The following is a 17,448-nucleotide window of genomic DNA, read 5'->3' as shown; positions in this document are numbered from 1 at the left end:
AGGGGAGCTGGCAAAAAAGACCAGGGCAGAGGCTGTCAGATTGGAGAGGTGAGCTGGCCTCTTATTAAACTTCCTTTTGAATAATAATAAAAAAAAAATTTGTCTTTTGACTGGAATACTTATATTTATTATAGTTATGGAAATGTTTGGATTTGTCGATACTGTCTTCTTTTGTTCTGTATTTTTTTTTACCATGTCTGTATTTCTTTTGTTTTATTATTGTCTTATTTTTTCCTTTCTTTTTTAATTGATGTTTTCTCATTTTGTATTCTTTTTCTGTCACTTTGTTCAAAAGTTATAATTTATTCCTTTTTCTTTAGTGATAACTACATAAATTTTAACTACTTCACTTCCCAAGGTCTAAAGTTATTATTGTTTTTATTTACCCTTTTCTTATCAGTATAAGGATCTTGGTACTTTATTACTCTAATTGCCCCCCCCCAACTTAACATATTGTTGTTATCAAATAATTCAGTTCTATTTTGCATGTTTGTGTTTTAACCCTGGTATTATTGTTCTGTGCATTCAGTTTTTATTTTCATTTAGTTATGTGGTTTATCACTTTCTGTGATTATAGTATCTTTCCTCTCAGTCTTTCATTTAGAATTACTTTCTTCTACTTGAAGTTTATCATTTAGAATTTTATTTTAGTGGATGTTCATTGGTATCTAACACTTAAAATTTTTGCCTGTCTGAAAATGTCTTTATTTTTGAGAGACTTTTTCCACTGGATGTATACTTCTAGATTTGCCAAAATAGGTCCATGGAAACCAAAGTAATTGGTTCCATTCAAAGTGAAAGTCAACTCTATTGCTCTTCATAAAACCTCTCTGAATTTGGATTTCTTAGAGGCTTTTATTTTTGAATATTTTTTTTCCTGCATTTTGGCTCATCAGTCAGTATGTTTAAGAAGATTAAATTTCTCTTTGAATCTGCTATTTTGTTTTTTTCAGTCAGAGGATCAGTTGGGTTACCTAGTCCATCATACTCTTGGAAACAATTCCTCTCATTGAGTTTTTAATCATACTCCATATATTTTAATTTTTGAAATTGCACATGGTGGTTTTTTATATCTGCCTACTCACTTTTTGCAGTGGCTCATTCATTCTTTATTCATATTCATTTTCATTTTCTTAATTATAATATTAAAAATGGGATGCCTGGATTACTCAGTGGTGGTTGAGTGTCTGCCTTCGGCTCAGGGCATGATCCTGGGGTCTTGGGATCGAGTTCCACATCAGGCTCCCTGAAGAGAATCTGCTTCTCCCTCTGCTAATGTCTCTGCCTCTCTCTGTGTGTCTCTCAGGAATAAATAAATAAAATCTTTAAAATAAAACATTAAAAATGCTCATTTTATATTTTTTATTCCACTAATCCACTAACTTAAGTTTTTTGCAGTTTTGTCCTTTTGTTATTTCTGTTTATTCACGTTTGTTTCGGGTTTTTGTGTTACGGACTTATATTTTTTTGGAATTTTGTGGAATTACTTTGAAACCTGGGTTGAAAATTGTGTCCCTCCAGAGAGGAACTGCTATTGACTTCTCCAGGTATTTGGTGTCCTGTCAACCTTAGTTTACTGTATTTATTTATTTAATTTTTAAGTAAGCTCTGTACCCAATGTGGGTCTTGAATTCATGACCCCAAGATCAAGAGTTATGTGTTCTACCAAACCTTGGTTTACTTTAAATTATAATTCTCAGGGATCCCTGGGTGGCGCAGTGGTTTAGCGCCTGCCTTTGGCCCAGGGCATGATCCTGGAGACCCGGGATCGAATCCCACGTCGGGCTCCCGGTGCATGGAGCCTGCTTCTCCCTCTGCCTGTGTCTCTGCCTCTCTCTCTCTGTGTGTGACTATCGTAAATAAATAAAAATTAAAACTGCCACCTACCAACCCAGAGTGGCCTCCCTCTTTCTTAAAAATAAATAAATAAATAAATAAATATTCTCAATTTATGATTCTTCCTGCTTTGCAGCAAAGTCATGTGATGACCAGTCTGAGAATATGAATTTGTAAGAAAGGCTGTTCTTCCCTTGATTCCCGTATCCCAAGTCTATTAGTAGACAAGTTTCCTCGTTGACTCTTCTCTGGCGTTGTTTTTTGCCTTCTCCCTCCTGGCCCACCTTTGTATTGAGGTTATAGCCTACATTGGTGTCAGTTTTACATGTAGGACTGATCTGTGTCTCACCTTTTACAGGTGGTTATTTAAACCCACTCTCTAGGCTGTCCAAGGCAGCAGCCAACAGCTTCATTGTTCATTTTCCTCTCTGGATTAGTACTCACATTTTGTTCTAGACTCAGAATATCCTTACAAACTGAGCCATTCACTTAAAAAGGTATATTGTATTTTTTTAGGTGTTTTATGCAGGAGATATTCCGGGGTATCTTTAAATGATATTGCTGGGAACTCAAGTTTTCTGAGATGTTTTTATTCTGATAATTATTTTTATTACTTATTTTTTAAAGAGGGAGAAAAAGTGTGGTGAGGGGCAGAGGGAGAGGGAGAGAGGGAATCTCAAGCAAGCTCCAGGCCCAGTGCAGAGCCTGATGAGGAGGGTCCATCATGGACCAAGGGTCCATCCTGCAACCTTTGAGATCATGACCGGAGGGGTATCTGGGTGGCTCATTTGGTTAACCATCTGACTCTTGATTTCAGCTCAAGTCATGATGAATGAATCAAGAAGTTCTGTAAATATTTGGTGAATAAATCAAGAAGTTCTCTAAGTGTTGGGGTACCTGGGTGGCTCACTTGGTTGAGCATCCAACTTTTGATTTCAGCTCAGATCATGATCTCAGGGTCTTGAGATCAAGCCTTACATTGGGCTCTGTGCTGGATGTTGGAGCATGCTTGGGATATTCTCTCTCCCTCTCCCTTTCCCCCTCCCCCAGCTCTCACAATTTTTCTCTCTCTTTCTCTAAAAAATAAAAAAGAAGACATTCTGTAATTATTGAATTCCAGGTTCTTTATCATTGCTACCTGAGGGCTAACATTTATTTCTAGAAGCTAATAAGTCTTGAGATAATTTGTTAATATGGTTGATGATGTTATTTTCAGGCAAGTATAATGATTGAAGTCTATCTCAGATGAAGGTATTTATATTGTTATATGTCTTTAAAGTAAAGATATAACTATAAAACATAAATCCCCAAATCATTGAAATGATAAAATTATTCTCCATATTCAATAGAATAGGCATAGATGCACTCCAGGCATTTACCCCTTATAAGTAAACCCAGTGTGCTTTATGTTGTCATGACTTGGAGTGTACAATGAGGAGCTCCCAGGTATTTTGATGTGAGATAAATATAACACATCAATAGTTTAACCTTTAAGAACAGCACAGATTTTATGTGTGTATATGTATAATTTTATATATAGATATTATATATATATATATTTTTTTTTTTCCTTAAAGTCACTTTAAGGCAGTGGATCACAACTGTGGTCACAGGCTTCTGGGAAGTCTTTAGGATCTTTTCAGGTCCATGAGATCAAAACTATTTTCATGACAGTACTAAGATTTTATGTATTTTTTCTGCACTGTCCTATTTTCACAAGTATGGTGAAGTTTTCCAGAGATACCTACATGTGGTGTTGTATTAGATTGGATGCAGAAGCAAGCAGACAAGAAAATCCAGCCATCTTTTATTAAGCTAAACATTAAAGATTTTTGCAAAAATGTAAAGTATTGTTACTCTTATTTTAGAATACCTGTTATTCTTTCTGACATCTATGGAGTAGGGGTTCTGGACCAAAATGCAAACCATTGCTTTAAGAAGACAAAAAATTCCCAGGTCTGCCAAATGCTCACTGTACTTGATTAAATCTTAAGGAATGTGTCCATCACAGTCTGAGTTGGTTAATTATAAAAGAATATTAAAAATACCAGAGACCAGCTTGTTTGGTTTGAATGTTTTGTAACTGTTTTTCACTGAAGAAGGTGGCATAGCTCCTGGTAAATCATATACCATTGGCGAAGCCACTTGTTAGAAAACTGTATCAGATTTTCTTAAGCTAATACCATTAATATTTGATTTTTCTGTCTCCTGTTATTTTGATTCCTTCTCCACATAGTTTTTGGTTGTATAATAGTTTATGGTCATAGAATCAGAACTGGAGATGACCTCATCTACAAACAGAAAATTTGCTGAGTATATAGATGCAGAAATATTTTTTGAATGATATCTTAGCTTATTTTCAGTTAATATTGATGTCTAGTGGTGCTTCTTCATAAGGATAAGGTGTTAATGTATGGATTTGAATGTTCTGGTTTCTATGACAGTTATTTCTCATCGTAAATGTATAATTTGGCACTCTGGTTTTTATGTATCAATTTTTTTTAGCCATGGCTAATACCAGTTTCTTTAAGATGCATATTTAGTGTATTGGCAAAATCAGACTTTGGGGCTTAAAAGGACAAGGGTTATATACACTCTGGTGTTTAGTAAATTCATCAAGCCACCTGGGATGTAGTATGACAATTTGTGCATTAATATCTTAGCTCTGGAGATCACTAATATTTTCCAAATGATTAAATTTTGTTTTAGATCAGCTTTAGGTCCACAGCAAAGTTGAGGAGAAACTGCAGAGGATTCCCATGCTAATTTTAAAAAGTTCATTTTTTAATATTTGAGAATAGAATTTCTTTGAGATTTTTTTTTTCTTATACCTTGAACCTTTTAAAGGAGGGCTAAGTTGTTATGATTATAAATATTCTGGCAATGAATTGGTTGACTTTAACTCTTTAAAAATCATTTATATCATTTTATAAGAAGATAAAAATGTATTAGTGGTTTGTGACAAAGTAAAATGTATCATATGTGTTCTCTTTTTTTTTGCACTAGGCATTTTTATTACCAATTTGTGAAGCAGCAGCTATGAGAAAAGTGGTAAAAGTATATCAAGAATGGATTCAGCAAGAAGAAAAACCTTTGTTTATGCAAGAACCTGAAGAAATTGCGATCTCTTCTTCAGACTTACCTTGTATTGATAGTGTCACAGACCATGTTATTTCAATGGAAGAAGGAGAAAAGAGAGAAGAGGTAAACTGATAAGACTTCAAATATTTTAGTATAAGTTTAATATATTAGATTTTCACAAAAGTATAATAACATGTTGACATACAATACTTACTTTTTAGTATATTTGCAACTTAGGTGAAATAGCAGTTACCACAGTACTCTGCCCCAAAGCTTTTTGATGTTACAACGTTAAAAATTAATAATGAGATCAGTATCCTGGTTCTTTAATCCATTGTATAGATCACAATTAGATGCCATTTTAAAAGGTGTGATATTTGAGACTGTAGGAGGATGGCTGAGTCCTGAGCTCACTTCTTCCCATGGACACACCAAGATTGTAACTATATAAGAAAGAACTCAGAAAGATCTAAAGATTAGGAGACCAGCTCGTGCACAACTAAAGATAAAAAGAAAGCCACAGGGTGCCTGGCTGGTTCAGTTGGTGGGGTATGTGACTCTAAATCTCGAGTTGTGAGTTCAGGTATCATGTTGGACATAGAGATTACCTTAAAAAAAAAAAAAGAAAAGAAAAAGCCACCTTGAGAAGGCAGAGATGTGGTCAGGTTGGGAACCAAAACCCCTAGTCTGGTGGCCCACAAGTGGTTTGGTATCACAGGAATAGAGATACTCCCTAAAGAGCAAGGAGATTAAGCACCATGTCATTCACCCCCACCCTGGAGATCTGCACAGGAAAAATGAGGCCCTCACAACATCTGACTTTGAAAATCAGCAGAGCTTAACTTTAGGATATTTGAAAATCATTGGGGCTAAAATCTGGGATAGCCAGGGGTCTATAGGAAACTGAGATAATGCTCCTGAAGGTCCCACACATAGTCTCACTTACTCTGAGACCCAGCACAGTAGCAGCAGTTTGCAGAGCACCTGAGACATACATAAAGGATATATTTTTTTAATTTTAATTTTTTTTAAAGATTTTATTTATTCATGAGACACAGAGAAAGAGAGGCAGAGATAGGCAGAGGGAGAAATAGGCTCCCTGTGGGGAACCTGATATGTGACTCAATCCCAGGACCCCAGGATCACGACCTGAGCTGAAGGCAGACGCTCAACCACTGAGCCACCCAGGTGCCCCCATAAAGGATATTTATTGACTGATCTTAGAGCATATGCTGGAGGGGCAGGGTTCTGTAGGAACTTTTCTTTGGACATGGAAATACTAGTGGGTACCATTTTCTTGCCCTCATTTAGCCTAGGTAGTTTAATGCTTGTGGGTGGTAGTTCTGACATTCTCTACCTACCTTGCTAGCATCAGTCTTCCCACCCTGGTATTCTCCTTCAAAATCGACCCACTCCTCCAGCAGACCTTCTCTTAAACTGCTCCCACCCTGCCACATGCACTGGGTGGCCTTGGCTGGGAGTGGTGTACCTCCAAAGTGACTCCTGCACTGGGGGACTGGTCCTGTCCACCAGCAACCCACAACATCATGGTTGGGCTTTATAGCCAGCTGCACCAGGGTTTACCTCCTCCCACCAGTGCACCCATAGTAGTCCTGGATAGGCATTGCAACTAGTTGGCCTGGGGGCCAGCCTGCCTACCAGAATGCCCAAGCATCAGAGCTCATTCAACAACACAAGGATGCATGCTGCACATACAGAGGGCACCTAGCTTTAGTGACTGTGGGAGGAGGGAATTGTACTTCTGGACCCCACTGAACACCTTCCACATAAGGTTATTACCTTTGAGACCAGGAGATGTAGGTGACCTACTATCTAATACTTGGAAACAAACACAGCGAGTCAGACAAAATGAGGAGACAGGCATATGATCCAAATGATAGGAGGAAAAAAAAAAAAAACTCAGAAAAATAACTAAATCAAAAGGAGTTACATAATCTACCTGATAAAGAGTTAAAAGTGATAGTCATAAAAGATGCTCACTGAACTTAGAAGTAGAGTGGATAATTCAGAACTTCTAAGAGAAATTATTTTTAAAAAATGATATCTGAAAAATACAATAATTCAAATGAAAAATATACCAGAGGGAATCAACAGCCTGGGAAAGGATGCAAAAGAATGGATCAGTGACCTGGAAGACAGAATAGTGGAAATCATCCAAGCCAAGCAGCAAAAGGAAAAAAAAAAATATGTAAGACAGGGTGAGGGACTTCTGGGGCAACATCAAAAGTATTAACATTTGCTATAAACGAGTCCCAGAAGAAGGGAGTGAGAAAGGGGCAGAAACCTTATTTGAAGGAATAACAGCTGAGAACTTTCCTAAACTGAGGACAGAAATAGATATCCAGGTTCAGGAAGCATAGATAGCCCCAAATAAGATGAACCTAAAGATGTCTACACCAAGACGCATAATTAAAATGTCAGAAGTTACAAAGAATTTTAAGAGCAACAAAAGAAAAGCAACTAACATACAAGGGAACATCTATAAGACTCTCAACTGAGTCTTCAGCAGAAACTTTGCAGGCCAGAGGGAGTGGCTTGATGTATTTAATGTGCTCAAAGGAAGAAAACCTATAACCAAGAATACCCAGCAAGGTTATAATTCAGAACTAGAGAGAATTTCCCAGACAAACAAAAATTAGAGGCATTCATCACCACTGCACCAGCCTTAATAGGAAATGTTAAAGTGACTTCTTTATGCAGAAAAGAAAAAGGCATAACTAGAAGCAAAAATAAAATTATAAAAGAAAACATTTTATTGGTGTTAGAAGGTAGGGGAGGTACAGTAAAGTATTCCCTGAGCTGAGAAGACACTTTGAGACTGGAAATCAAAGAAGGCAACTCGATATAGTTTACAGAGTTTTATTCAGGGTAACTTACTGATGAGATAGATGATCAGGCACATGATGATCCAGGTGCTGTACAGCTATCCTCCACAAAGTCTAGACTTAGTTCACAGATTTTATAGGGCAAGAGATACTCAGAAGGGCATTATTATGTGATCACAGAGTTCACATGCACCTAATTGACAGCTAACCTTTAATTAGATCTTGTGGAAGGCTAAAGACTGCATCATCTTTAACAGATTCACAGGTGGCCAAAGCAAGCTTCTCCCACCCCAGGCTTGGCAGGCATTTCTAAAGTATGTATATTAATCTCCAAGGGCCTGGGACATACAGCCCCATGAGAGGTCATCAAGCAAAAATGAACAAGAAGGAGGGCCAACAGTGGAGTCATTGTTTTTAGCACTCCTACAACTTGTAAAAGCAAACATATAATGAAGGTTGTAGGTCAGTCACTTATAAAGCTAGCATGAAGATTAAAAGAAAAAAGTAATAATCAACTGTATTTACAATAACTATGTAAGGGATACACAAAGTAAAAACATGTAAAATATGGTGTCAAATGCATAATACATGACAAGGGGGAGGTAAAAATATAGTACTTTTAGAATGTGTTTGAACTTAAGTGACCATCAACTTAAAATAGGTGGCTAATACATAGGGTGTTATACATGAACCCTATGGCAACCACAAACAACCTGTAACAGATACGCAGAAAATAAGGGAATCCAAGCACAACACTGAAGACAATCATCAAATCATAAGAGAAGACTGCAAGAAAGAAAAAAGGAACAGAGAAGAACTACAAAAACAGCTAGAAAAATGAACAAAAGGCAATAACTACATACCTATCAATAATTAATGTACATGGGCTAAATATTCAATCAAAAGTCATAAAGTAACTGAATAGATTTTAAAAAGACCCATCTGTATGCTGCCTACATGACACATACAGACTGAAAGTGATGAGATAGAAAAAAAACCTCTATGCAAATAGAAATGATCAATAAAGCTGGGGTAGTAATACTTATGTCAGACACAATAAACTTTAAAACAAAGACTGTAAAAGAAACAGAAGGGCATTACATAATGATGAAAGGAGCAGTACAGCAAAAGAATATATTTATAAATATAGATGCATCCAGCATAGGATCATCTTAATATATAAAGCAGATAGTAACAGACAAAAGGAGAAATTACAGTAATACAATATTAATAGTGAATTTTAACACCTCATTAAATCAGTGGCTAGATTGCCCAGATAGAAAATGAAAAGGAATAGTGGCTTTGAATGAGATATTAAATCAGATGGACTTAAATATGTACAGAACATTCCATCTGAAACAGCAGAATACACATTTTTTTTTTTTTATAAGTGCACATGGAACATTCTGTAAGACAGGTTGCCTATTAGGCCACAAAACAAGTCTCAGTAAATTTAAGAAGATGGAAATCATATCAAGCATCTTTCCAACCAGAATATTATGAAACTAGAGATCAGAAGGAAAAAAATTGAAAAAAATACAAAGACATGGAGACTAAACAACATGCTACTAAATAAGCAGTGGGGTCAACAAAGAAATAAAAAAATACCTTGAGGAAAAAAAAATACCTTGAGATAAATAAAAATGAAGACAATGTTCCTAGATCTCTGGAACACAGCAAAAGCAGTTCTAAGAAGTTTATATAAATACAGACCTACCTGAGTAATCCAAAAAATCTCAAACAATCTGACATATATCTAAAGAAACCAGAAAAAGAACAAAACCCAGAGATAGTAGAAGGAGGGAAGTAATAAAGATCAGAGGAAAAATCAATGGAGCAGAGACTAAAAACACAATAAAAAAGATTGATGAAACCAAGAGCTAGTTCTTTGAAAAGATAAACAAAATTGACAATGTTAGCCAAACTCCTCAAGAGAAAAAGGCTCAAATAAAATCAGGAATGTAGGAGAAGTAACAACTAATACAATAGAAATACAAAGGCTTAAAAGAGACTACTACAGAAAATTATATGCCACCACATGGGACAGCCTAAGAAAAGAATAAATTCCTAGAAACATATAGTATATTCCATAACTGAATCAGGAAGAAATAGAAAATCTGAACAAAATAATTACTAGTAATGAAATTGAATTTGTAATCAAGAAACTCCCAAACTGGATGAGTTCACAGATAAATTCCATCAGGCAATTAAGGAAGAGTTAATACCTGTTTTTCTCAACTATTCCAAAAAATTAATGTAATGAAATCTTCCAAATACGTTGTATGAGGCTAGCATTACCCTGATGCCAAAACCAGACACAGATGCTACAAAAAAAAGAAAACTATAGGCCAGTATCCTTGATGAACATAGATGCAAAAATCCTCAACAAAATATTAGCAACCTCATTTTAAAATACATTAAAATAATCATCACGTTCAAGTGGGATTCACTGGGAATGCCAGGATGGTTCAGTATTTGCGAATCAATCAACATAATCAACATGATATACCATATTAACAAAATGAAGGGTAAAAATCATGATCATTTTAATAGATGCAGAAAAAACACTTGACAAAATTCAACATCAATTTATGATAAAAGCTCAAGTAGGTTTAGAGGGAACATACTTTAATAAAGACTGTCTATAAAAAAACCCATGGCTGACATCATAGTCAATGGTGAAAAACTGAGAACTTTAAGATCAGGAACAAGACAAAAATACCTACTCTTACCACTTTTATTCAACATAGCATTGGAAATCCTAGCCACAGCAATCAGACAAGAAAAAGAAATAAAAGGCATCCAAATTAAGGAAGAAGTAAAACTCATTATTTGCAAATAACGTAGTATCATACATAGGAAACACTGTTAAAAATCTGTCAAAACTAATAAATTCAAGAGAGTCACAGTATACAAACAATATACTGAAATCTGTGGCATTTTAATACATTAATAACAGTAACAGAGAAATTAAGAAAACAATTCCATTTACAATTGTACCAAAAGAATAAAATACCTAGAAATAAATTTAACCAGTGAAGTGAAAGACCTCTACAGTGAAAACTTTAAGACATTGATGAAAAAAACTGACGAAGACACAATAGAAAGATAAATACCAAGCTCATGGATTGGAAGAGTTAACATTGTTAAAATGTCCATTCTTTCCAGTGCAGTCTACAGATTCAGTGCAATCCCTATCAGAATACCAATAGCAGGGGATCCCTGGGTGGCACAGCGGTTTGGCGCCTGCCTTTGGCCCAGGGCGCGATCCTGGAGACCCAGGATCGAATCCCACATCGGGCTCCTGGTGCATGGAGCCTGCTTCTCCCTCTGCCTGTGTCTCTGCCTCTCTCTCTTTCTCTCTCTGTGACTATCATAAATAAATAAAAAATTAAAAAAAAAAAAAAGAATACCAATAGCAATTTTCACAGAACCAGAATCAATAACTCTAAATTTGTATGGAACCACAAAATAGTCTGAATAGCCAAAGCAATCTTGAGAAGAACAAAATTGGAGGTATCACACACTTCCTTATTTCAGACTATATTATAAAGTTGTAGTAATCAAAACAGTATGGTACTGACACAAAAAGAGCCACATAGATCAGTGGAACAGGACAGAGAGCCCAGAAATAAACTCACAGTTATTTGGTCAGTAAATCTATGACAAAGGTGGCAAAAATATATAATGAAGTAAAGACTATTTCTTCAGTAAGTGGTGTGGGAAAATTGGACAGCTACAAGCAAAAGAATGAAAGTGGACTACCTTCTTAACGGTATACACAAAAATAAACTCAAAATGGATTAAAGACTTAAGTGTAAGACCTGAAACCATTAAACTCCTGAAAGAAAACCTAGGCATTAAGCTCTCTGACGTTTGTCTTAGTAATACGTTTTTGAATTTGCCTCCTCAAGCAAGGACAACAAAAACAAACAGTTGGGACTACGTCAAACTGAAAAGCTTTTGCATAGCAAAGGAAATCATCAGCAAAACAAAAATGCAGCCTACTGATTGACAGAATGTATTTGCAAATGATATATCCAATAAGGAGTTTATATCCAAAATACATAAAGAACTCTACAACTCTACACCAACAAAACAAACAATCTGATTAAAAAATGAACAGAGAATCAGAATAGACATTTTTCCAAAAACGCAAACAGGGCCAACAGATACATGAAAAGATGCTCAAGATCGCTAATCATCAGGGAAATTGCAAATGAAAACTACAATGAAGGGGGGCACCTGGGTGGCTCAGTGGTTGAGCATCTGCCTTTGGCTGAGATCATGTCCTGGGGTTGAGTCCTGCATTGAGTTCCCTACGGGGAGCCTGTTTCTCCCTCTACTTGTGTATCTGCCTCTGTGTCTTCATGAATAAATAAAATCTTTAAAAGAAAAAAAAAAAAACTATAATGAGATACCACCTCACACCTATCAGAATGGTAGTATAAAAAAGCAAGAAAGAATAGTGTTTGTGAGAATGTAGAGAAAAGGTAACTCTTTTGTCCTGTTGGTGAATATGCAAATTGGTGCACTATGGAAAACAGTATGGAGATTACTAAAAAAAATTAAAAATACCATATGATCAGCAATTCTACTTCTGAGTACTTATCTGAATGAAAACACTAATCCAAAAAGATAGTACACTCCTGTGTTCGTTGCACCATCATTTACAGTAGCCATGATATGGAAACAACAAAGTGTCCCATTAGTAGATGAATGAATCTCTTTCTTTCTACACACACACACACACACACACACACATACACACACACACGGATATTACTTAGCCCTAAAAAAAAAGAACGAAATCTTGCCATTTGTGATAACATGGATGGACTAGAGGGCATTATGTTAAGTAAGTCAGGGAAAGAAAAATACCATATGATTTGACTTATATGTAGATTCTAAAAAACAAAACAAATGAAAAAGTAAAATAGGAACAGACTCAGAAATACAGAGAACCTACTGGGAGTTGCCAGAGGGGAGACAGTTGGGGAGATAAGTGAAATAGGTTAAGGGGATTAAGAGCTACAAACTTCAAATTATAAAATGAAATCACTGAGATATAAAGTATAGCATAGAGAATAGTTAATAGTATTATAACTTTGTAAAGTGATAAGTGGTAATTGCACTTGTTGTCATGATCATTTTGTAATGTATGTAAATGTTTAATCACTATGTTGTAAGCCTGAAACTGATATTATATTGCATGTCAATCATACTTAAGTAAAATGGTGTAATCTATAAAACTATGGTACTAGATAAAAATCAGTGTTGTATGTAGTACATATTTCTTAAGGATGATTATCAAACTACAGTTTCCCCTTACCTGTCTTATTCTAATAGTTGGGTACTTAAACTACTAGAATATACTGGATTCTTTCTTGGAAAGTTTTGCACTATTGCTCATTGCAGCATTAAAAAAATCCTTAATTGTAGAATAAACTGGTCTATGATAAGAAAGGCTGGAGTTTAATCATAGAGGAGAAAGGATGAGGGAAGACAGAGTGGAAGTGAAATTTGGGTGTACCTGGTATCATTTATTCTTTAAGTGTAAATTCTTGTTCTTCAGTTTTTTAATCCTTTTCATAGGCCACATTCTAATCAAAAAGTTGGAGAGTGTGACACTGACGTATATTTTACTAAATCTGGGTAGGAGTGATTTGGTAATTTTTGTTGTTGCTGATTAATCTCATCAGTGGATTAACAGGATATTAATATATGAATGAATAGACCACATTCTGCAGGGATTCAACGAATCAAGATTTACATATGCATATGTGTAATATGTTGTGGCGCATCCTTTCCTATTTCTAAAAAGAAATAAAATATAATTAAGAAATGTAACTAAGTGTAACTGAGAAATATAATTGAAGTAAATTAAATTTACCATGTAAATTATGAAATAATTATAGTCCTATTTTTATGCATCAATTAGAACATCCAATTTTTGCATCATTTTAAAAAATAAAGCTGTCAGTTTAAACAATTTATTTTCCCCTGATTTTTATTGCTTATAGCCTAATACTGAGCTTACCCTTTGTCATTTACTATCCTTAAATAAAAATGATAGATAAAAAAAATAATACATCTACATACCTAATTAAATAGTGGAAAGGAGGGAGGAAGGAAAGGAGGAAGGTACAGAAGGCTGGTAATGCAGGTGTGTTTTATAAGTGTGTTCTTTTGATTACTCAAATACTGAAACTAGTTTTGTTATTAGAGACGTGAGTTTTCAGGATGCCAACAACTCTTGCTAATGGCATGAACAACAAAAAAAGATATAATCAATCACTGATATATATTTCTGATAAATTTAATATATAAAAATGTTTTAAAATTTGGTTTTAATTATAAAATGGAGTTAAGTTATAGATTCAGATAGTGAATAAAAAGCCACATTTATAATTAAGTGTCTATGGGACATTTCAAAGACCTGGAATACAAGATAGTTTGTGTGTGTGCAGACTCTTATTTATCTTGTAGTATGTTTAGCATTTCCTGGCTCACCCCATTAAATCCCTAAGGTATTCTCAATTTTTGTGAAAACAAAGCACTCTGAGAGTGCCCTGTAAAAATATGGTAATGTCCACTTGGAGAACCAGTGTTTGAAATAGAAACATGAAAGGATATCTTTTCTACCTTCACATAACTTATAGTTTAGCAAGAAAACAAAGATGCAAAATAAGTATTACAGAAGAATATTGTTAGGATCTTAGAGTGTGAAAGACAGAATACCTAACTCTGTTGAGGCTTAGGGAAGTCTTCATGGAGGAGGTAGTGTAATATGAAGTGCAGGTAAATGGGAAAGGAACCACACAGTGTGAATAGCATCTACAAAGATGTGAGAGACCCTAAATTATTTATTTATATGGCTCTATTTAAGAGGAGGTGGGAGGGAGTGCTAGGAAATAAGAGGTAGGCAAGAACTAGACTCTGTTCAGAAACTTATATGCCATTGTAGTTAACAGTGATTACATTCTAGATAAATACTGGAAAGTCTTTGAAGGATTGTGAATAGAAGAATGGTACAGATAGTTACATATTTTGGAAGATCATATCAAGCCCAGAATGGAAGATAGATTGATTGGAAGCCAGCCTTGAAGCAAGACGACTAGTTAGGAATTATTAGCAATGTTTGAAGGGAGAGAAGTACCCAGGACAGTGGAAATAGAAGGAAGAAGACAGATAAGAGCTGCGTTGATGGTAAAATCAATATACCTTGAAGATTAGTTGGGTGAGAGAAATGAGTTGGGAAGTGTCCGAAGTTTGTTTCTCTTGCAACATGGTAGCTGCCATTCATAGATGAATAGAATTTTTTAAAATGCAAGTTTGGTAGTGGTGACTGTTGTGTCCAGAGGGGTTGGTAAGAATGGATAGGACTTGGTTAATAAACTTAACTTTTAAATATTTTGAGTTGGATATGTTTTGGGGTCATTCAGATAGAAATGTTCAGAAGATATCCGATCATAGGAGTATGAGACTTAAGAGTATAATATACTGTGATATATTATATTGGCTTGAGATAGAGCTGATTTCAGTACTTTGAATAGCAGAGTAGTTTGTCTTAGACTAAATCTGCATATTGCAATTATAACCTCTAGACAAAATATTAAAAAAAAAAACTAGCCAACTATTTGAAAATATTGCTGAGTGACCAAAAGCAGAAAGAAACTAAAAAAAAAAGGGAACAACTCTGGTGAAATGTATGTTTTTGTGGCTTTTCACCTGAGGGAACTTTGTACTCCGTAAGACTTTTGACAGCTAAAACTTAAGCAGAAAGATGCTGTCTTAGTGGTTTGAAGTACCTAATATTCTTCTTCTCTCTTTGGGTAATAAGAATTTTAATACTTTAAAATAAATCTAAGCTATTTTCTGTTTTATTTGTTTGGTTTCTGGCATTCAGTTTAATACAAAATTCATATTTTACAGACTTTTAGGTAACATTAATCTTGTTTTTAAATGTGTAAGTTATATAAGGGAGATTTATTTAAAGGGAGATTAGATACATAGAAAAATGTCTCTGTATCTAAAATGTTAAAAATTTTATCTGACCCTTTGGATGTTTTAAATTTTCTTTATATTTTTGTCAATTAGAAGAACCTTTTTTTTTTAAAAGTGAACCTACATTGCTTTTCTAATCCAGTGAAATATCTTCTCTTTTAAGAAGATGCTAAGCAGAAGGACCCGATAATTTCCAGTTTACTTCTTCAGCTTACTCTCTTGTTGCAGCATTTATAATGAAAATTAAAAACTTGATATTTCTCTTTAGGAAAATGGGACTGATATTGTTGATCACGTTCGAAATTCTTCTTGGGCAAAAAATGGCTCCTACCAAGATGTTCTTCATAATGCCTCCGAAGAAATCATAGAACAAAACATACGAGCTGGTACCCAGGCAGTTTTGCAGGTGGTTCACTTTTTGGTTATTAAGAAAAAAAAATTACAATAAAATCATTAAATATTTCAAATATATGGTTCAGTATTTCATTGTACAGTATAATTTTTTAATAAACTCAACATCCACATTTGTCAGTTTTCATTATAAAATATTAATTTTGTTTTTTCCTTAACTTTAACTTCCTAATAAATATGTATTGGTAAATATTACATATTACTTTTACAGACAAATTTGTGTAAATTGTGTCATGGTGTCCCATCATCTGGTACTTTCTTTTTGCATTAACCGTTATGTTTTTGAGTTGTGTTGATATGTGTTGTTTTCTAGTATTTTACTTATTTTATGATTATTTACTTATTCATTTTTCTGTTGATTTTTTTAAGTTTCCAGTTTTTCCCTATCCTAAATAGTGCTACATTGAATATTCTTACCTATGTACTTCTTTTGCACATGTGGAAGAATTTCCTTAGGATATATACCCAGAACTGGAGTTACTGGGTTGGAGGAGTTGTACATTATCATCCTGACTTTACCAATATTGCCAAATTGTCCTCCAACATAGTTCTAATAATTTACATTTCCTTTAGAATGTTTGTGAGTTCTCATTTCCTTGTATCTTTCCCTTTTACTTAGAGTCCATTTTAATTTTTGCTGCCCCATGTATATGAAATGTTTTCATTTTTTTTAGTTTGTGTTTCCTAGTTTTAATTTGCTTTTTCTTCATCAGTACTGAAATTGAGTATCTTTTTATGAATTGCCTATTCTATTCATATGCTTTTCCTATATTCTGTTGGGTTGTCTTTTTCTTGATTTGTAGTTCAATACAGTTATTCATTTTTTAAAATCGGACTGTTCCTGTTAATGCCACATGTGACCTCCACATTGTTAAATCAGATGTACACTTTTTTTTTTAAGAGAGAGAGAGAGAGAGCATGTGCAAGTAGAGGGAGGAGGGGCAGAGGGAGAAAAAAAGAGAATCTTAAGCAGGCTCCACGCTCAGCATGGAGTGTGACACTGGGCCTGACTGATCTCATGATCCTGAGATCACGACCTGAGCCAAAATCAAGAGTCAGATGCTTAACAGACTGAGCCACCCAGGTGCTCCAAATGTACATTTTTCTATCTTAATGGAGTTGACAGGAGCGTTTTATAGAATAGAATATTTCCTCACTATTGAAACTCTTCTTTACTTGGCCTTCAGAATAGCTTCCCTCCTGTTTTTCTCTTGTCTCAGTGGCCACCTCTCAGAATCTTTTTACTGATTTTTTTTATGTCCCTGAT

At 34.8% G+C, this 17,448-nt stretch overlaps 1 protein-coding gene across 13 annotated transcripts in view; it reads left to right on the top strand.

Moving 5' to 3' along the window:
* Window positions 1–17,448, top strand: part of RALGAPA1 (Ral GTPase activating protein catalytic subunit alpha 1) — a 242,244-nt gene that overhangs the window by 64,510 nt on the left and 160,286 nt on the right. For all 13 annotated transcript variants that reach the window (XM_072838277.1, XM_072838278.1, XM_072838267.1 and 10 more), the window contains exons 11-12: window positions 4,843–5,040; window positions 16,039–16,176. In XM_072838277.1, the coding sequence (XP_072694378.1) occupies window positions 4,843–5,040; window positions 16,039–16,176 (336 nt within the window). The remainder of the gene's footprint in view (window positions 1–4,842; window positions 5,041–16,038; window positions 16,177–17,448) is intronic.

The sequence above is a fragment of the Canis lupus genome, chromosome 9 (assembly GCF_048164855.1).
Source record: "Canis lupus baileyi chromosome 9, mCanLup2.hap1, whole genome shotgun sequence".
NCBI lineage: Eukaryota > Metazoa > Chordata > Mammalia > Carnivora > Canidae > Canis > Canis lupus.
The sequence above is the reverse complement of the archived record's forward strand: the minus strand, read 5'-3'. Positions and strand labels throughout refer to the sequence as shown.